The sequence below is a fragment of the Fusarium venenatum genome (assembly GCF_020744135.1).
Source record: "Fusarium venenatum strain MPI-CAGE-CH-0201 chromosome Unknown EDB82scaffold_1, whole genome shotgun sequence".
NCBI lineage: Eukaryota > Fungi > Ascomycota > Sordariomycetes > Hypocreales > Nectriaceae > Fusarium > Fusarium venenatum.
This window is the reverse complement of record NW_027072129.1, coordinates 7,546,867-7,568,061: the sequence shown is the minus strand read 5'-3', so window position 1 is coordinate 7,568,061 and position 21,195 is coordinate 7,546,867. Positions and strand designations below refer to the sequence as shown.

Here is a 21,195-nt window from a genome sequence, read left to right as displayed (position 1 = left end):
TCCCTACGAATCCACAGTAAGTTAAGCTAAACTCCAGTTGGCACTTGGACCTGGACCCTACCCTTCACTACCATAACCACCAATATCCATCCTTCCGTCGGGCGGCGCAGCGCCCAGGTCGTAAAGGACCTTATTGGATCTCAGCCCAAGTCCACTCATCTTGTTGCTTGGAATTTCCCTCTCTTGCGTCCAAATCTGGAACTAGTTAAGTCTTGGCCTTTCCCAGTCTTCTCTCTCCCTTCCATTCTTTCCATCAGAGAAGGGGTCAAAAAAAAAGTGTGAAAGAGCCACAAACTCTTGTATTGTCGATTCTTCTCAGTGTCGTCCATCTTTCCCCAACTATCGTTCACTGCAACCACCCCTTGTCACAGCATAGCCAGTCGTTCGCTGATCCATTCTCTCTTTGCCCTACTGTCCCTTGTACCCGCTGTATCGCCGCGTTTCGGATCCCACCCAAATATCCTTCGTGCAGCATCTTCGGGCTCCATAACCGCTCCGTACGCTACCTGCGCTAAACCGTCAGTCACTGACTACAGAATACGATCGCTTCTCCCCCTCCTCCACAGTCGCTATATTCGGTCGTCTCGTCTTTCTTTCCACGTCTTTGCATGTCGCAAGCCTCAGTCTTGCTGGGCTGATTTCATCGCGATTTTTGAATATACAACCATTATCGAGTTGCGTTCCACCGTCATCGCTGTCGAACTAGTTACAGCTTCACCTCGACATTCGTTCTAAAATATACCCAAAGTTGTGTTTGGCTGCTTCGATACTGCCAACCCTCACATTCGCTTTACCATGGCAGCAGTTAACCCCCCATCGTCTGCTGCTGCGACTTCCCCAAACTACTACGAGTCGCCCTCAAGACCCTCTTCAAGACCGACCAGTGCATCTCGCCATAGCCCGGTTCGCATTCCCGATCTTGACCACGTCGAGGGTCCAAGACTGCGCGATGGGCCAGTCTCTCCTGTTCGCGTGAATTTCCAGCAGGGAGACTGGGTGCAGCCTTCGAATGCTGATGTGGAATACACTCCGAAGCAACCCTTGAGGGGAGAGTTGGTCGACCGGACTCTTCATCCTCTTCCCTCACCCCCAGAAACTGCTCCTCCTCCTCCACCACCGCAACACGGTCGTAGGTCGCAGCCGACGAGCCCTCGAGAATTACATGACGGAGCCTTTATGGCCGAATCCACTAAGACGACCCCGACGGAAAGAGTTCGTGGTCAGGATCAATACCGCAACAGTCGTGAATCAGATGAAACTGCGAGTTCAAACCCACAACAGGTCTCGATTGAGTCTTCGGCAACGACAAGTGCAAGCTCTCTTTCGGGTGTGAACGATAACATCGATGGCCGTGCATCGGGTGACTCCGCTGAAAGCTCCATTATTGAAGGCAACGTGCCTGAAGTGCCGCTCTTTCAGTACCACCATCAGAAAAACTACCCACTAAGTGCTCCCAACGTGGAAGCCGGCGGTTCTTCAACCCCTGAGTTGGCTGAGAGTGCTTCAAGTGTTGGCCGTCACCTTACTCCAAACCCGGGTAATCAGATGAGGACTTCTCTGCCTCGGCCACCGTCCTCATATTCCGTCTATTCTGATTCTCGTGGCCGTTCTCCAGGCCTGATCCCAGGTGGCCCTCAGTCACGTAAATCTCCTGATGTTAGACTGTCAACTTATGCAGAGTTGCTTAATGCCCCTTATCCTCAACAAGCTCCTGCGCCTCTGACTCCTGATAATTCAAATCTCCGAACTGTTATAGGCAACAATGCGTCTCTTCTCAGTACTCAAAAGACTTTGGATATGTATCGTGCAAACGTCAAAAAGACGAATGACTCTTCGATCCAGTACTCATTTGCCATCTTTCTGATTTCAACAGCTCAAGAACAAGGTTTGGACTTTTCGGAACCCAAGACTCGCAAGAACAGTCCAAAACCTCAAAAAGGACGTGACAGTCCAGCTGCTGAAGGTTCTGTCTCAAGTCCACAGGAGTTGGTTCGCGAAGCCCGACAAATTCTGCAACGTCTCGCTAGTGCTGGCTATCCTTTTGCTCAATACTATCTCGCAGACGGTTTCGCCTCTGGACTTTTCAACAAGGGTAAGGAGGACTATAACTCAGCCTTCCCCCTGTTTGTTTTGGCTGCGAAACATGGACATGCCGAATCTGGGTATCGAACTGCGCTATGTTACGAGTTTGGCTGGGGCTGCCGAAAGGACCCTGCCAAGGCGGTACAGTTCTTGCGCACAGCTGCCTCGAAGCGACATCCTGGTGCCATGACGCGTCTGGGTAAGGCCTGTCTGTCTGGAGACCTTGGAGAAAAGCGCTATCGAGAAGGAATCAAGTGGATGAAGCTTGCTGCTGAAGCTGCTGATGTTCAATACAACTCGGCGCCATATCAACTTGGTTGCTTGTACGAGAATGGATATGGTGCAGATATCTTCAAGGACGACAACCATGCTGCCGAGCTTTTTACTCAAGCTGCTGAACTGGGACACCCTGAGGCCAGCTATCGGCTTGGCGATGCTTACGAGCATGGCTTGCTCAATTGCCCTCGAGATCCAGCTCTCAGCGTACATTTTTATACCGGCGCAGCTGAGCGGGGGCATGCTGGCGCCATGATGGGTTTGTGTGCGTGGTATATGGTCGGCGCTCCCCCAATCTTAGAAAAGGACGAAGAGGAGGCCTATGAGTGGGCGCGTCGATCTGCTGACTTGGGTGAGTCTTGTTTTAACATGAATACGAGAGATAAACTGGCTAAAAAAGATACAGGTTTTGTCAAAGCACAATATGCCGTCGGTTACTTCACAGAGATGGGTATTGGATGTCGTCGCGATGTCCTGGAAGCCAATGTCTGGTATGTCAAGGCTGCGGATGCTGGTGAGGAGCGAGCCAAGCAGCGTTTGGCTATTATTCAAGCAGCCGTCAGCGGACAGGGCACTCCGATGGAGGTTGCTCCTCCGCGCAACGGAAAGATACAAAAGAACGGCAAAGACGACAAAGATTGCATCGTGATGTGATCAAAGTAGGCACGCGCTGGCCCGTCGTGGGTTTAACACGAAGGAAACACATAATCAACGACAACTACGCTTCTTAATGAAATGGCGGCCGAGCCGACCATCGGCTTCTGCCATGTCACTGCCGGTGTCATCAACAACATACTGGTTGAGCATCGATTTCTTGTTCATCTTGGCATACGCTGCATTGTGTCACATTGGACTACGATCCATAGAGTCGTTTCTTTGCTCCCTGTGGGGCTCTTTTTTGGCATATATTTTTTATCCTGACAGCGAAATCTTTAGAATAATACCAGACTTGGGACAATGATATTTAATATGAGGGGGGTGGCAGCTCACCCTCTCAGCTGATATCCTGTTGAGCATGAGTTTCCTGATGCCATTGCGAGGAACGGTATTTAAGCTGTGGTTATGACGAGCATTTGTCAGTATGGCGAGCAAAGTGGAGTTGATTGCCTTATTGTGGTGGTATATTGTCTGGATTTCGGCGTCTATAGGAGATACAGCTTGAATATAGTCATGACATAATAATGAAGGGCGTACGAGCTTGACACAAACCGCGCACTCTGAATGGCCATACAATCCCCATCTCGTTGGTTGACTACTACTACCCCTTGAGGTTATATGATCGAGGACAGTTGAAATGTCAGGGGTTCTGTCAGCGAATATTCATGAGACTATAGGGTATATCGGACTCGATAGATTTTACAACCGCATAATGATATGGTTATTTCTCGATGATACAGCATATTCTACTTCCTATATTACTGTGTCTGTTATTTATTCACAGCATGTATCAGAAGTGGCTCGATTACTTCAAAACCCAACACATTTGTGTACTCCTTTGTGGTACATCGATTGCAGCACACCATCATGCAAGGGACGAGTGACGAACTTGGACTAAACTAAAACATAGTGATGGTTCGTCTTGGCACGAATGAAGGGCATTGTATATATTGGCCAAGAGGCTTCCTAATCGATTTGAATTTAGGAGAATAAACGCATGTGATATGCGAGCTTGTTTGTGGAATAGCCTATATGTCCTGTTGGCTAATTATTGCTCGTTGGCTCCCAGGAGAATAACCAACCAAAGAGAATTCCACAAGATCCAGAAATAGATTAGCTCTAACTAGCAAAACAACACTCCCCTCTTTGTTGTCGACAAAATTTATCACAATTCAAGGTTTATTTTCGTCGTGAGGGGCTTTGACACTATGAATCCACTGAACAAAGGACCCGACAAAGGTCTCGATAGGGAGCCGGACCATTTCGCTTTCATTCATCCCCAGAACTCGGGAAGGGCGTTGCTAGTCAGGGCATGGTGGATCTAGATGCAGCAATCGACAAAGAAAAGTAAATATTGATTACAAGGGAGAAGTTTCAACTTGAATCCCCCACTCGGTCGACTGAGAGCAGGAAGCGAGGGTCTTGATACTGAGACAATGAGCTGAACTGAGGGGTCCCTGGTGGGTTTACTACATTACTCCAAAGCGCGTTTTGTGTGTTTAGATGTCTCTCTATCTTGTGGAAGAACCTTAGTTCAATAGATAGCCTTGGAGCTATCATAACTTGAAAAGTAGGGATGAAAGGAGTGGTCGAGTCTTGACGTTTAAGAGAGGTCGTGAAACTACTACGCCTGGATAAAGTTCGGCAACTGTCATAGACTGGCTGGACCATCCATAAGAAGTAAGCGAGGGGAACATGCGTGAGCGATATATTGGTTTGTCTCGTCTTATGTGCTCTGGTTCCCTGCACAGGGATGTAGATACAGATGCAGGACGATGTAATACCTTACAACTGGATTCTGTCCAAGTTTCGGTAACTGGACATGGAAGCAACTGAGATACGAGGTACTCTTGTGAATGTGACGCAATGTTCTGTGAAGTTAGCCTTGATCAGCACAGGACCTGACACCGATATGTCATGGTTTCAACAATTATAGAAACCAGAAACAAAGAGTAGGACAGGGCAGAACAGGCCGTGAGAAAGAGCATCAACACACTGTAGATGCATCCCTGTTCAACCCCAAACCCTGCGCGCATACCCATGTCAAGAGCGTCAGGTACTTGATGTACGCTTAGACCACCATCGGAAGTGGTTGCGTGTCTCTCCACTTATACCCATATTTGCGTATTCTTCCATTGGTCAGACTCAAAGATCGCACATGTCTCAATTAACGCGTTTTCGCGTCTAAGTCGTGATTTTCGAACCTCAAGCGCGTATTTCTCGCGACTTTGTGCAGTAATCACGCAGCGAGAGAAGAACACGACTGCATTATGGGGCCAATGGCTGAGAGTATACGCAGCATGCGTGATAAAACGGGCGGTGAATGATTTTCGAAACGAGGAATTGACCTAGCTGCCAAGTTTCTGCATCAAATAGTGCAAGTCATGTGGAAGACTATTTCTAAGAAGGCATACAAATGACGGGCAGGCGAACGAACACAAGAACCAAAACGCGATTTGAAGAAGGAAATCAGTACCTCAACAGAGTGGTCAACAGAGTGGTCAAATATTCGTTGGAGATTGAGGGGTAACCTCACCATCGCATACCACAGTCTGGTTCATCGATTAGGTATTCATAGTTGCTGGCCGTCGCAGCTTTCAAGATGGGTCCATTCAGCCAGCAAATCGTGCATGCCAACACTACACTGCCAAAGCGGGCAGCATGGAATAACAAAGAGCGGTAGAACTAGAATCAGGCATGACCTCACCGACCTGGTTGTAAAGGATGTCACAAGCAAGGTCACGTCGACACACTCCCACCTTTTTGATAAATTATGGTGATATTATCCATGAAAAAGTCAGGAAGAAGGGGTGGACGATGGTGTATGGCAACAAAGAAAGGTGTACGTAAAGTGATTCGGATCGATAACTGATTTGGTGCTGGATCCATGAAGCAGTCAGCACCGTGTAAATCATCCATCGTCATTCGTAAGTCCAATGTTCAGGTCCCTGCAGCACATCAACGTATGTAGCCATGGAGGAGAACTTGGGTGATGGTCCTAGCCCGTTCCGCGACGGCTCGCTCCTACCAGCCAAGGTAGCGTAGCAAGCGAGCGTAGTGTATCCCGTCACGGCTCGTGCGCCAACGGAGAGTTTCTGAGTGCAACTTGGTAATGAACTTGCTACTCTGCATTAGGAACTGCCTTTTGACTCGGGCTTGCCGACTGACAAAGTGCAACAATACCGGCACATACTTGTTTTTGCATGGACGAATAAGCGCGAACTTTTGAGGTCGTCCATGTCTACACAACAAGCGAAAGACCTCCAGTACACCTTGAACCAAGACAAGACAAGACAAAGTTTTTATCCACTCCGTAGGATTCAGAGAGGTTTACCCAATTCGATGCAGGCAGTTCAAGCCAAAGACTAGTCTAGTACGCAGTAGTACACAAAAGTCTGTAACTGGTATGCCCGGCTTTGCATTGAACCCTTGTCTATGTGTGATGCACACAATAGTATGTAGACTCATGTCTTGAGTCAGGCCCCCTAGGGCATCAAACCCAGTGTGGACAACAAGGGTGGCGGTGGAAACTGCACCTCGAACGAAGACTAGATAGGTAGTCAGTTGATTCTCTTAACTTGAGCGTGGTCTTTCAAGAGGGTCAACGTCGAACAAGCGAGAACGTGTTAAATTTCTGACTATGTTTGGTTGATTTGAACATGGTTGCTGCTTTATTCATACTACCCAAGGCTTTAGGGTATATCGATGGTGATATGGTTGTCTCGGACATGGCCTGGTCATTTCGTGCATGATGATCGAAGGGATAGAGATGAAGGTTTATTGCCTTTAAATGATCAGAGGGAGAGACACGGATAAGAAGAAATAGGGTATGTGGAGTCAAGCCGTTTCCAAAGACATCAGAAAAGATAATACTTCTTCCAATAGATGGACAAAATGAAGGGATGTCGAGCGAGAGGGAGCAGGCATAGATATATCTACCCTGGACAATAATCAGAATCCGAAGGGTTGTAAAAATGTGGGTGGAAATGTTAATAGTGGGTTTTCTCGTGACACATGTGGTGAGAGGAGATACGAAATAAACAAACGATTAGAAAAAAAGGGAAAAGATAAAGATATCGAATTATATCATGCCTTGGTTGATAATGAGGCTACCGACAGACGGCCTGTGACCTGGCATGAGGGTGTATGAAGGTTGAGGCTGAGGCTGCTTAAGATGTCTCAGATATATCTGGCAAAAAGTCGACAACTTCTTTCATACAGTGTAATAAGAGTAGGGATTTACGAACAAAGTATTAATGTCAAGCAAGTGCTTCTTCACCTGCACTTGCAAGTTGCAACCAAGCAGGTACAAGTCAGGGCGGGCATCTTTCTTTGTACTGCAAATCTCGGTATGTGCATCAACAACAACATCTGGAGGCTTCCCAAAATACTTTTTGGTCAAATAATATTACTAGGCTACGATGATCAAGCGGCACGGGGCCATCTTTACTCTCGTGGCTTTACATACGGTTGCTGCACTGTGTGTACTGTACCTTTACCGCTCCTACAACAGTTGATGCTACCGCTGCCACTTCAACGGCCACGACATAAAACCCAGCACAGGAAACCAAGGGTCCACGTCGTTGAGGTGGGCGTCTGTACTGAATCTGCACCCACACTCCCTTAGTGGATGTTCACTGAAGAAGTGGAGCAAAACTGTCCGACCAGACCCCAACTACGACTGCCTGCAGCTGCAGCTGCAGATGCAAGTGCGAGTGCATGTGCACTGTAAAATGTGGACTGTGAACTGTGGAGCTTTCACTAGGACCGTCCTTCCATCCTGGTACTGTACAAGGTTCTTCTCGTCCACTTCCACATCCATATTAGGCCACTGAGTCCCCTGCCCCTTCCCATGCCATTCCAATGCCACTTGCCTGACCAACCCCCCGTTCATTCCAATTCCCACCACAACCACCGCATTTCCTACTCTTCACTCCGACAACAGACTCAGCTTCCTACTTACAACAAACATCAACACAAACACAAACATCCAAACACCGAATTATTTACATTCTTGAATCTGACAGTCGCATCGCAACTTCTTCAAACCTTATCAACCCGTTCTCAAACTCACCGTTTACAAACCTCGTCAAGACCCTAACCTACCTACCTACCTGACGGACTTTTGCGCCAGGCCGCGTCTTATCCTAGTCGCAGTCGCACTACACTCCAACCACCTGCTCATACTCTTTTAACAAAACAACAACTGTTGCTGCTGCTGTCAAATTTCGCATCAAACTTGGACATTATACAACCTCAAACCGCAAACATGCTTCTTCCGTCTGCGCTACCTTGCGATGCGTCGCACTCGTCTCATTCCCGACTTCAACAATCTCTCTTCTCTCCTCCTGCCAGTCCCCCGGCTCCTTCGCACAGTTCTTTCGCCAACCTCATGACTACTTGTCGCTCTCTCCAATCGCTCTTATCAATGCCCGCGCCCATTGTTATCGACTCTCGTCCTGCTCCTTACAATAACGCTCAACTACCAACCCCACCGCTCGCTCACGCAGCTCCTCCTCTGAAGTTGCGCCTGCGACCGCGCCCCCAACGCCGTGAGCCTGTCGGACCCAAGAAAGTTACAAAGCGCGCCGCACCACGCGCTGCCAACAAAAAACGCCGCGTTGCCGACGATGATATGGACCGCTGCTCATCAGCGAGCGACTCCGGCAGCGAATCACCGTCGCGTTGCTCTATGGAGCAAAGCGAACCTTCAACACCCAAGCGTACGCGCATCGCTCCCGAGCAGATGCCTCTTGGCCTTGAGCGTTCTGACTTCCATAACATGCATCTTCGACAAGGTGGTCACCTCCTCAACGAAGAGGACTCTGACGACGAGGACTGGAACGCCGAGGACGATCGCGTCCTCATTGAAATCGTATTGGAGAAGCTCAGGCTCTCAAAGGCAGAATGGCAAGATTGCGCCCGGAATCTTGGCCGCGATCGTCATGCTGTTGATCGTCGCTGGAAGACACTATTGCTCAATGGCGACGTTGGTCTCAAGTCACGACCAGGTCGCTAGGCAAACTCCACCAACCTTGCAAGCATCTTCTCACGTACATGATTTATAAATTTGATATTTAGCGAAAGCCTCAGCCGACCGTCATCGGTAGCGAGCATATATAAACTGGCGGCACTACAGAACAGGGGGCAATGGGTTGCCATTGGCGTTTGGGTATTGATTCCCATTTTTGTAATGATATCCACACGCGCAAAAAACGTGCGTATTAAATTTTATGTTGCTTTTTCTGTCTTTCTAGAACCAAGAACTGTAATTGGCTACCATAGATGTCAACAATTTACAGACAGTAAACATCATTGCTTCACCTTCAACTGGGTCTACGATTATCTTCTTATTCGAGTCTGTATCTATTCGGTTCATGCCAGTAACCAGCCACTGGTACAATTTGGTATTCGTCTTTCTGGTCAACCGTTGTGGAAAACTGTCAGGGTTCACTCCAACCACCTTATTTTGTCTCAACGGTTATCGAAGTGGCTGGACAATCAATGCGTAGTATCTGTAACCATGTAGAGTTCCTACAAAAGATATTTTGTTCGTGGAACCCGGTTAGGGTAGCATTGTCAACTTGCAGTCAATTGCAATCCAAGACATAGTTGCGTGCCAAAGCCTAAGCACCATTGAATATCATACGCCATCTTATCATGAGACTGAGGCCCTATCTAGCCTCTTCGTCTCATCCGATAATAAATCGTGTACTATGATCCCGCATCCATCTTCTATGATCCCCTCCATCACCCCCCATCGCCCATCCCGCATTTTAGCCCAGTCTGATATCAACCAAGCGCACGGCCAGTCCGAGCGATACCGTACGATACGCGAAGAAAGCATCTATCTGCGTAGCAACGATGCTAGTCTATCACATCAAAGCACGGGCATTGAGCACACAAAACAAAATCGCATGTGCAAAAATGCTGTCTGTTCCAGTTTTCATTATTATCGTAGACGTCTTCTGGCCTCTGCACGTTTCATACTAAGAAAAGCTCAGTTGATAAACTTTGCGCTTGTGTTGCCAGTCCGAGTCAGGGTCCTTCCACTGACCTTCTGCCTCTGTTCGATCTCTGGACTTGACCTAGCGTGAGCCCGTACCGAGGAAAGGGACGGGCGCGGCGGCGGGCCGAGATGGGGGACGGAACCGTTGCTGGGTGACGCCCAAGGTTTATTTGTTGTTGACTGCAACATGAAATTAGAACACCATCTTGTTCTGAAGGTGTGTGATATGAAACCGGGCTCGATCAACCCTCAATGCAAAGATAGTGCAGTTTCATAAAAATGTAATATTTAATTTAATTTCACAGAGCAACCATTATGCCCTAATGCCTTGATTGTGACCTATCTATGAGACCATGCAATGGCATGTCATGTGCTTCTAAAATCCTGTAGCAAACCGTTGACGCACCCCCCTTGCTTCGCCTCGCGCCATGTATATCATTAATGTGGAATACTGACTTCGTACATAAACTTCTATTTCGCCGGTCATGCCTTTCACCAATCCCCGAGACTCGGAACCACCAGTGGAGGTTACGGTACTCATGGGAAAATAATAGCAAAATCGTCTGTGCCAGCCAACAATTAAAATGCAAAGTCGATGTGCGTATGAATGTGAGTCTTATACAACCGAGCCGCCCTGCTATGCTGTGCAGAAAAAGAAAACCTTGACAATGGTGATAGGCCGAATGGGAAATAAAACACGAAAAAAAGAGTCTAAAGAAGCGCTTGCGACACTTATCCGTCCTAAGGAGGTGTCATCTGCTCCTCCATGAGCATCTTGCGGACCTCCGTCTCAAGTGTATGTTCTGTCAGAGCGGGGTCTTCATCCTCAACAGCTCCTGTAACCTTGTTGGCGAGCTCGATCTTCTTCTGACATGCCTTGTAGATGAGCTCCTCGATGGTGTTGGTTGCGATGAGTCGGATAATTTCAACATCTCGTTTCTGGCCGAGACGATGAGCGCGATTCTCGGCTTGAATATCGTCCTGAGGATTGTCCGATTGGTCAAAAATGACGACCTTGTTGGCAGTTGTGAGGTTGATACCTGTGCCACCTGCTCCAGTAGTGAGCAAGAAGACGGGGATCTCAGGGTGCTCATTGAATTCGTCGATTAGTGTTTGCCGCTCTTCAACACTGGTGCTGCCCATCAGAACTCGATGCTGGATGTGTTGTTGAGCAAGAACCTCTTGCAGCAGTTCAATGACACGAGAGAACTTGCTGAAAACCAGAACTCGATCACCGTTCTTCTGATAGTGGTTGATCAGCTCCAATAGCTTCTTGACCTTGCCACTGTCCATTTCTGCCTCTGGAGGAATGTCAAACTTCCCGAGAAGTCCTGGGTAGTCACGGCACCAGAGATGGAGCCCAAAATCAGAGGAATCCTTGAGTTCCTGAATGAGGTGCTTGATGTCTGGTTGACGCAGGTCGTCCTGTGAAACACTATTCATGAGGATCGTAGCCATCTGTTCGACCCTTTTATCGTTAAAGTGACGCCTAAATAGGAGCGGATGTAGAGCTGCCTTGCGAAGCTGCATCCAGCAATTGTTTTGATCGTTTCCACGGCCAAGAACCTTGGTTACCCGCTTGGATGGCTCTAGCTTGAACATCTCTTCGTACTCGGCGTATACTTGCTTTTGCTTCTCATCCAGGTCACAACGAACGACAGTGCAAACCTTGGGAGGCATGTCTGATAGGACCTGGTCTTTGCGACGCTGAAGGATAAAAGGCTCCAGAATAGTGCGAGCTCGCTTGACACGTTCGCTGTACAAAAAAGCACCGTTTGACACGTCTCGAATGGTGACTTTTTGACTGAAGATGTACTGAATCTGCTCCATACAGCCCTTAAATATCTCAGGATTGATAAAATTGAGAAGTGATGTCATCTCTAACAAGTTGTTCTGTACAGGAGTTCCTATGATATATTGTTAGCACTGGCCCCATTGGAGGGAAATAATAGTAGCATACCTGTAAGGAGCATCTTCCACGAAGCCGGAATGCGACGAAGGTCTCTGTAAATCTTGGTCTGAGGGTTTTTCATCTTGTGACCTTCGTCAAAGATAGCAGCATTAAGTTCGATGGACTGCATAGCCTCAATGTCTGCTTCATTATTGATTTGAGAGTACGTCGCAAGAACGACATGGAATGCCTCAGGCTCTTGTTCAATCTCATACGCAATCTCAGCTCGCACTGCCTGAGAGCCTCGATATCCAATTACCGTTAGGTCGGGAGCAAACCTTTCAAACTCAACGAGCCAGTTGTTGTATGTACTGGGTGGAACGACGACCAGATTAGGCCAGGGCCGTCTTCCCTTGTTGTTGCTGTTACTCTCTTCATAATCTTGAACAAAGTGACTGATGAGTGAGATGACCTGGCAAGTTTTGCCCAAGCCCATTTCATCGGCGAGGATGCAACCAATGTTGAACTTGTAGAGCAAGGACATCCAATTGAGACCGACAAGTTGGAAGGGCTTCATTTTGCAGTGTCCATCCATATACTTGGGCTGCTTAGCAATGGGTGGGCGTACGTATTTGGTCGCGCTTATGCTTGTGGGAGTAGGCGGAAGGTCCTCAGAGTCCTGCCGTTGTCCTCGTAGTTTGTCATGACCAAAAGTGTCAATGTCCCAGGTGTCAACCTGCTGCTTGATGGCTTTGGCGTCGCGCTCGCACTTGTCAACGACCTTGTCAATTGCTTCAACTGCATTAAGGAAAACTTCGACAGCATCGACCACATTCTCTCCAATGCTGATCTTGGAAGCCTTTTTCGCGCCCAGTTTCTTGCCAATAGTGACACGCCTGGCTTTTGAGATATCTTCAAAAGGTCGCTTCTCAATCATGCATGCAAGCTGATCCTCCCTCATGCCTGTCATAGCCGCTAGTTCTTGGACAGTGCATGTGTTAAGGGAGGTCAGCACCCTATCATCATCATCGTCGGAAGGATCTGGTGAGGCCTCGGCCTGATAGGTATCTTCCTTGTCATCGTCGATTAGGTTGATAACCAATGGATCGTCACTCGAGGCATGTGCAGGCGCCGCAGGAGAAGAGGGGACTGGTGGTGACGATGGAATGGACTGCTGTCGAATACCTTGAACCAGTCGTCGCCGGGGCTTCTTCTCGGGGCTAGGGGATGCCGCGTGGGGAACAGAATTGTCCCGGCTGGATGTTGCTGATGTTTGTAAATCTCCCTTGCTGATCAGTCGTCTACCAGTCTTGGACTTCACAGCCGGTCTGGGCTGAGATGCCTCACGCTCTAGGAATGAAATTGTTTCGTCAAGATCGTTATTGCATGCACTCAAAGCTTCCTTGGCCTTGTGTGATGGAACCTTGTCTCCGAAGACATCGTATATCTGCCGGAGCTTTGTTATAACTGACTTCTGCTCGATCGCATCGGATTCGGGTCTGTAGGCGAATGCCGCCACATGTGCCTTAAACATTGTCGGTCGGATATCACCGCGGGGAGGTGTGAGGTCATCTTCGTCGTCTGAGATGAGACTGATAGGCTCTTGAGCCGGCCGCTTGTTGTTCATTGAGGGAAAAGTCCGTTGTGGTGGACGAAAGACCGTGCCAGCAGGGGCAAGCCGATTGCCTAGGGGTGTAGGCTTGGCCTGTTGAAAAGGCGAGGATGCAGGAACTTCGATTATGCTGCTAGCAGGTGAGGATGACCGCATAGGCGCAAGTGTAGGTTTCTGAAGGACTTGTGTCGGCTGTGTTGTTTGTGGATCTCGTAAAAAGGCAGACGGAGAGCAGGGAATGGTATCTGCTAGCTCGTCGGCGTCGTCGATGGTACTCGTGTTGCGAGCGAGCGATGGGGTGCGTGGTAAAGCGTTTGAGTGCCGCATTGGTAAGGGTGAAGAGCTTCGTGCCATATTGTAGTGTTATGAAATATGGGCATCCGCAACAATAGGGAGACGTTAGAAGCTAGCAGCGTTTGAGGGCGGAGACCGTGATTGCAATTGAGCGGATCGACCGTTTGTTGGTTCTGTTCAGTTGCAATCAACGGACAATAGACCGCACCACCGGATGAAAGAGGAAGGGGGTCGTTGGCAGGGATTTAAAAGACTGTTTAAATTAGAGAAAAAGAAACAGAAAGGACTTTTAATTGAGTAAAGAGGCAGACAGTGCTTGCCAGTGCTACAGGAGGTTCTAATTCAAATCTCAGAGGGGCGTTTTGGAGGGTGGAGATTTTTTGAAGTGACCCAACCGTCTAAACTCGCTTCGAGACGCGACCCGCATAAAATGAATCGCGAAATCACGTGAGACTCAAATGGAATGGAATAGCTTATATGGGTACTGTAGTTAGGTAGAGATGGCCATTAACGAATTCTAATATTAAGAACAATTATGAATATAAAGAGAAAACATATATAGGAATAATTGAATCTGATATAATTCTTTGTAGTTGCGCCTTACTATTGTGTAAACAAAGAATTTACTTTTCTCTTGCGCGTTGATCATTACATGGCAGGTGCTTTTCCAGTTGCTTGCACGTGCAAGCGGGACGTCAACTTTCAACCCTCTCAATCATAGGTCTGAATTAGGTAGCCTCAACTCAACCCCGACACAGACAGCGTCATCAATCCGTCCCAACAAGAGGTTGAACTCTTGTAATATTTTCTCAAAATGGCCACCCGTCGTATTGTTGCTACTGAAAAGACATTCCTCGATAAGGATGATCCTATCGACGAAACCTCAAGCACTGCTCCTGCTGTACCCAGGTAAGCCTTAAATACCTTCAACAATCTCACCCGACCAAAACTGACCAGATATAACAGCCAAGTAATTTACAAGCTTCTGGCCTTCACTTTTGCTATGGTATTTCTGCCAATTGGTTCATATTTCCTTACCGTCAACAATGTTTTCAATGGCAAGTCTCTTCGCACATTCCTGCGTGTCAGAATTCAAACTAACGGTGCCTAGGCAACTCTTCTTTCGCCGGCGGTTTGGCTGCTGTATTGGCCAACGTCGTCCTCATAGGCTACATTGTTGTTGCTATGAAGGAGGACCAGTCGGACCAACTACAGGCTGAAAACAAGAAGGACAAGTAGACACAAAACAGTGGCTTCTTACTGCCGCCAAAATTCACTTCAAACAACTGTGAACCTTGCACACACAACTATTCTTTGAGTCATTAATGTCAATTATTTTCTCATGTTATCTTTATGAGCCTGCCTTTTGGTAGACCGCCATGTCTGGATGATTTCTACAGCCACGTGTATGTGCTATGTGCGTCTCAGGGAGTGGGTGTAATTAATGGTGATCGTGGCGGTAGATCTAGCCTTTGCTTTGCATCTCAAGGACATCCTCCAAGGAACCAGTTGCACAAAGTTCAGCCTGCCATCGCCTCGTACAGTTTCGTGTGCTAATGTACCATCGTGATAAATTGGAATGTGCCGCCTTGTCTTAGTGGCAATACCCCTAGTCATCCCAACCTCAAACCAATTTGACCAAAGTAAAAAACAAAGCTCGCTCATCCGGTCCCATTGCAAGGGCAAATCGCAAGTAGTAACAGTATACTCCAGCGTCCATCGTAAAAATTCGTTGAATAGTAACATGAACTGTTAAGCGCTATCTGATCATGGCATTCCGACGCTGAACATCAAAGAAACGGGTATCGACAAAGGAGAGTGGGTGGCTGTTGCGTAAGTTTCACACGTCTACATCTCAAACGTGTATAATTGTTGCCGGATCGCTGGGTTTTCAAGAGTTTTTGCTGAACCTACGAGAAAACCAACTCTTGCGCTTATCCCCGCCAGCTGTTTGTTGGGGCTGTTGTGCTGATTGCTGTGTAGATGTTCTCCTCAAAAGAGTGTTCTTCTGCTTCTGAGAAGGAACCGGAGCCTGGTCCTGACTCGGAGCTGATTGCGCATGGGAAGGTGGTGGCATCTGAGGATAGCTGGCATTGCCATTCATGCTAGGAGTAGGCCAGGGGCGTGACTGATTTGCTGGCTGGTATTGGGAAGAACTTGACGCATACTCATTGAAAGGCTCGCGGCGCTTAGCCGGCATAGTCCGATCAATCGAACTGTTGTCACTGCTCGTGGGATCTGTCTGATAGCCTGCGTGGTCTGAATGGCCGCTTCCCGCAGCAGAAGCTACGGTCTCGTAAGATCGATCCTTGTTGGGTAGGGGATATATGGTTTGGTCGTGACCGTTCTGGTACTGCGGCTCTGATTGCATTCTAGACATCCGTTGCCGCGATGGACCTGTGCCATAACCGTTGCTGTAAGCCTGGCCATCAAAATAGTTGCTTCGGGACCCTGTGTCATACTGGTTGCCTTCTGGCTTCAGAGACATAGGGCGGCTGCCATAGTAACTATCGCGAGGGAATCGTGGCTGGTTACTAAACGAGCTGTTGCGTCTATTCCAGTTGGCTTGCGAATCTGTTTCTGCACCGGAGTCAATAAATCGTGTTGCTTCGTTCATTGGTTTCATACATACCAGCTCGATAAAGAGACTTGCGAGAGTATCCTCCGTCAATGGCAGCCTCGAAACTTCGAATAGTGTCGAGTGGACGCTCCCATCTGTTTCGTGTCGGATTCGATTTGTCGGGATCCTCTGTTTGTACTGTCAGTGGTGCCGTCTTGGGACAATAGGAATAGATCACGGACCGATGGAATTGCCATATGGGTCTTTGTGTTGCATAGATCGCAACGGAGCGAAATTCGATTCGGTCATCATGGCGGCTTCCGCAGCTATTACCATTGTGTTAGTGAATAGTCACTGCCTTGAACTATCAAGATAGGGAAAGTGATGACATACAAGGCTCTGCTTCGTTCAATGCAAAAGTGGGATCCGCTGTGCTATGTAAACGCTTCGCTTCCTTCTCGGCGTGAGTTTCGTGTAAATCTTTGCTGCCAGAGCTCTTATGCGATTTTTGAGAATGAAAGCTGAAGGTTCTGCTATGAGCGGGCGGGTTCTGTGTAGTTTTGCGCGGCGAGGACGGGGCCGTTGCTTGATATTGCTGCTGCTGATAATGTTCTTGCGCCGGATAATTCGCCGGCGCTGGTGGGTATTGACGATACTGCTCGGTGGAGGTCGCCATGGTTGCGGCGCTTGGGGGCACGACTGTTTTATTAGACGTATTGCTTGGCAGATGGATCTCCGAATGGCCCTTACCCTTGAGGATTAGAGTCTCAGGGTGATAAGAGAGTGGAGAGTTGCAGACGATCGACCGATGCGATGGAGACGGTGGATAAGAGCTGGAGAGTGCAAGGAGTAGGCTGTGTCGGGGAGAAGTCACCGAAACCAGACGAAACGGCTACTAGCAAGGAAGTTCAGAAATTGTCGTGGGACCAGCGAGACGGATATATTGGGTGGAGTTGTTTGGCGTAAAAGGTTCTGATAAGAAAAAGAGGCTGGGGCTTGCTCAAACAATAATATGTGGTCTGCCTGTGCTAAAGTTTTGAAGGTACGTGTCGTTGCGTTTTTAGACCGGATACCGGGAAGTGGGTGGGGTTGGCTCGTAAACTGGCGCCTGCAGTCTGCTGTGCAAGAATAGCAAGGTACAGCTGGACTTATTAAGGGACGAGTGGCTAGGAAGACTGGACGATGATACCGTATTTTGCGCGCCTAAGTGAGGTGAGATGTATGGCTGGTGGCGGCCGGTGTCTCTGTTTCTGACCTTACGCAGGACGAAACAATGGAATCATTCGTTGGCACCGTGGCCTGTGTTCTTTAACTGGGGTCAGCTCTCTAACTCTGAGCAACCGTCAGACAAAAGTTGCAAGCGAGCAATGCACTGATGTCTTGAGCCGTGAAACAGTCCGGTAAAATGACTGGGATGTGGGCGGTCCAAATCGGTGCTTGCTCTATCAAGGTCGGGTCGCGCTTCAAAGTAAGCTAGGGTGGCGCGGAGTACGTTTTGCTGCTAGTGCCTGTGGCTGCGTGATAATGATGTGGGATGTGCAGGCTGGGACGACTGATCCTCGTGAATTGACTTCCACCTTTGCGATCCGTCCTTGTTTTTTGTGGTGATCGGTCTTATCCCGTTTCGGTTTGACTGATCTTTTTTTATCTTCTTTTGGATGGAGTACCAACAAACGAAGAAGATTCTGCAATTCTGCCAAACAGTTGTACACAATAGTCCTTGCGTTGGCGTGTGAGTCTTTTTTGTCTGCTTCTGTTCCTTGACGTCACTATCGATTGCAAATTTCTAGTGTCGACTGGTGCGCAAAATCTAGGGAGGGTTTTGAGCCGTGCCACGTTGAATCGTGCTCGGAAGAATCGTCCGGAGTGGCTGCTGTTCAGACTCAGACTCAAATAGCGCTGGCTCTGACGTACAAGGGGTACGAAGCTCGTGGTGGAGTCTCGCGTGTTGTCGAGTCACTAAGAAACGATGGAATGGAGTTGAAGGTTCCTTGAAGGCCGGGATCAATGGAAGTGGTTTTTTCTCTCTCGAAATACCCTGCCTGCCCTGTATTTCGGTTGTCTGTGGAACTGGTGCAGCCAAGCCGAGGGCAATGAGATGAAAACCTGGGGATGGCGGGCAGATAGTCTAATTGCTGTAGAGGGAATCGTTTGTTTAATAGGGTCTTGACCATGGATCGAGGATTCGGGATTGCTCGACTGGGGATATATTAGTAAATAGGCGGGTATGGATGGATGGCTGGTTGGCTGGTGGCAGCTAAGTTGTCGGTTATCCGTCGAAGAGATGGGCTGAGTTGAAACGGGCGCAATACCGGTAACGAAAGACAAACGAAGGAGACGAAAGCGAGAGAAAGTTATTCTCAAGGGAATATAAGAGTGAGAAAGAGAAGAAACGGAGGCCTTTTTTTATATAGGAAGATAAAGGAAAGCTGGCGACCAAGTCGTATTTAAGTGAGGTGATCCGCTTCCATCAGGTTGCCGCACCTTCCATCGCATCAAACTCGTGTTTATCCATTCATCGGCTTCCTTGTGACTTCCGTTTACAAACGCTCCCCATCGTTAACTGAGTTTTTAGATCAGTCTGAGGCTCAACACCACACCAATCCTGGTAATGGATGTACAATTGGTACGTGGATTGGAACCAATTGGGAGGCAATTGCATACGCGTACTGCCCCAGAGCTACGGCAACGACTCTACAAATGGTACTGTTTGTACTAGCTTTGGCTATCTTGTTCTTGCTTTACTGGCTACGGCGGTATTGTTCTGCATTAGATCTGGTTGATGCATTTGTACAGTACCTGGATGAGAGGTAGCCCTAAGGCCACACAGCCGTCTGATGACTGGCTTAGTGCTCGGGCAGAATCGAGACATGCCAGATCGTCAGGCCATGACGCGTCGTTCTCTCTCTTCCCCCGGCCACTGGAACAGCTTCGCCATGTATGCGGTGACAGCCACGTCTTCTGTGTCCTCTGCTTACCATTCACGAGGATACGGAAGCTTTGTGATCCAATGGTGGGAAGAACATAGTTACAGTGTTGCATGCAACCGTCTGCACCAAAGTTCGGTACCTTGAATTCTTATTCGAGGCTAGTTTTTGAAAGGCACCTTGTGTAGCTAAGTTTGATGCTAAAGCAATTAGCTTAATGGGTTCTCCATTACCGTCGTAAGCCTAAAGCTACACCCATTTGGAAAGTCAATAGGTTAGACAAAACTCTCATTCACTTTGTTCGCATGGATGCTGTACTGTACTCATCGTACCCGCATAACAAACCGGTCTCGACCATCCGACTAAAAGCCAAGAACCCTCATGGGTATCTGAAGTGGTGCTCTTAATGCCATGTCATGTCATGCCATGCCAAGCCGTGTCCTCCATCCTTGAGAAGTCTTCATGCCTGTGTAGCAACAACGGAATAAATAGTCTTTCTTGTCTTACTCTCTCCGTGCGTGTTGTGCTGTTCTGTGCTCTTGCCATGAGAGAACCTACCAAATACAGCGCTAGGGATAACCCCAACAATTCCTGATGAAGCTGGCGGCTGGTCATCTTGACGTTGTCCATCGCTCCGCCCCTGTTTTATCTCGTGTTAGGTGCCCCCCCACACACCATCTTCGCTTTCGCAGTGGTAGAAAGTAACACTAGAAGAGTATGTACACACATACAAAAAAGAAGAAGAAAAGAGACTGCAGATACAAGGCGAAAACCGACTCAGCCACAATTAGGGTTGCCGTTCTAAATCTCGATGCTCCCTGCCACCGGGCCTTTGACTTGACCTGGCTGCTTTCACAAACGCCATTTAACTGCATTTTTTTTTAATGAAAAACCTGCTGGTACTTGATTCCCAACGAATGGCATTGCTTAGTCTCTTGGCTATTTACGCAGGAGGCATTAAACTTGACCTGCTATCTCTACATACGTACCTAATTTTGGACTTGCCATTTCTGTGGTCGGCTCATCATATTAGACTTTACTCGCCAACCACCATGATAGAGTGTATAGACATTTCCAACGTCAATCCTCTGACTTCTAGGACGAATGAAACTCCCAATTAACAGGCTGATACGGAGTACTCAACCTTGTAATGCGGCTTTCTTAGCTTCTAAATTCCCCATCCGAAAACATGCAATTGGGATATCTTCCCGATGAGACAATCAAGAACCCTGGTCGGCACTAGGACAAAAGCTAATAGGCTGGGTCGATCACTGCCATGTTGAATTTTGAACCGTGTTGAGTTAGGTTTAAGCCTTTCTCAAGCCACGGCAGTAACCGTTCAAGGATGATAAAGACATCAGTTTGTTGATGGCCAGGACAGAATAGAGCTAATAAATAACCATACATAATAAGCTGCTGCTCTGCCTTGTTTCTTTCCAATGTCTCTTCCTGAAACGCACTTACTAAAAAGGATGGATGGGAGCTGAACCTCAAAAAGTGAGTCCTTTGGGTTGATAGGCTTCAACTCAGCAGCATAAACTCAAAATGTCCTTACCAGCCATACGCATAATCCTCTCACAACCGGCTCTTCCGGCTGGGCTGCAACAAATATGCAGGCTGCACCGCTACCCATGCAATATCACTCCTAGGATTAACTCTTTGGTCTACGACTATTGTAACACTCGAGTGTTGGCCCTGGCTGCATATTACGGAACAAATTATTGCTTACTAGCCAAGGCATTTGCAGATAGAAACGGCCAATATATGCCGGGACTGGAGGTAACTAAGTGATCTATGACCTCTTGATATTTGTGCCTACATGTTCTATCTGTTATGGTATGGCACATTGTCTGCTTGGGCCTTGACAAATTGCTTCAACGACGGATT

General features: G+C 48.1%; 6 protein-coding genes across 6 annotated transcripts; 4 read left to right on the top strand and 2 right to left on the bottom strand.

The window, feature by feature from the left end:
- Nucleotides 1-562: 562 nt before the first annotated feature.
- Nucleotides 563-3,141, top strand: EDB82DRAFT_77147 (uncharacterized protein). Its single transcript, XM_065610046.1, has one exon. It carries the CDS (start codon nucleotides 796-798, stop codon nucleotides 3,010-3,012), a length of 2,217 nt encoding a protein of 738 aa, XP_065465764.1. The 5' UTR covers nucleotides 563-795; the 3' UTR covers nucleotides 3,013-3,141.
- A 4,582-nt stretch (nucleotides 3,142-7,723) lies between these two features.
- EDB82DRAFT_77112 (uncharacterized protein) lies at nucleotides 7,724-8,200 on the top strand. Its single transcript, XM_065610045.1, has one exon. The coding sequence runs from the start codon at nucleotides 7,868-7,870 to the stop codon at nucleotides 8,114-8,116; it is 249 nt and encodes an 82-aa protein (XP_065465763.1). The 5' UTR covers nucleotides 7,724-7,867; the 3' UTR covers nucleotides 8,117-8,200.
- On the top strand, nucleotides 8,201-9,121 carry EDB82DRAFT_77113 (uncharacterized protein). The gene has a single exon (XM_025729558.2). It carries the CDS (start codon nucleotides 8,285-8,287, stop codon nucleotides 9,032-9,034), a length of 750 nt encoding a protein of 249 aa, XP_025588771.1. The 5' UTR covers nucleotides 8,201-8,284; the 3' UTR covers nucleotides 9,035-9,121.
- A 1,220-nt stretch (nucleotides 9,122-10,341) lies between these two features.
- On the bottom strand, nucleotides 10,342-14,179 carry EDB82DRAFT_533503 (SNF2 family N-terminal domain-containing protein). The gene is made up of 2 exons (XM_025729559.2): nucleotides 11,985-14,179; nucleotides 10,342-11,931 (listed from the first exon to the last, which is right to left on the bottom strand). Exons 1-2 carry the CDS (start codon nucleotides 13,879-13,881, stop codon nucleotides 10,766-10,768), a joined length of 3,063 nt encoding a protein of 1,020 aa, XP_025588772.1. The 5' UTR covers nucleotides 13,882-14,179; the 3' UTR covers nucleotides 10,342-10,765.
- A 178-nt stretch (nucleotides 14,180-14,357) lies between these two features.
- On the top strand, nucleotides 14,358-15,140 carry EDB82DRAFT_489643 (uncharacterized protein). The gene is made up of 3 exons (XM_065608358.1): nucleotides 14,358-14,730; nucleotides 14,788-14,879; nucleotides 14,933-15,140. Exons 1-3 carry the CDS (start codon nucleotides 14,636-14,638, stop codon nucleotides 15,058-15,060), a joined length of 315 nt encoding a protein of 104 aa, XP_065465762.1. The 5' UTR covers nucleotides 14,358-14,635; the 3' UTR covers nucleotides 15,061-15,140.
- A 572-nt stretch (nucleotides 15,141-15,712) lies between these two features.
- On the bottom strand, nucleotides 15,713-17,057 carry EDB82DRAFT_471986 (uncharacterized protein; the record flags this gene model as incomplete). Its single annotated transcript, XM_065607970.1, has 4 exons — nucleotides 15,713-16,401; nucleotides 16,454-16,570; nucleotides 16,624-16,707; nucleotides 16,775-17,057. The coding sequence occupies 4 exons, from the start codon at nucleotides 17,055-17,057 to the stop codon at nucleotides 15,713-15,715; spliced, it is 1,173 nt and encodes a 390-aa protein (XP_065465761.1).
- Between the last annotated feature and the right edge of the window lie 4,138 nt (nucleotides 17,058-21,195).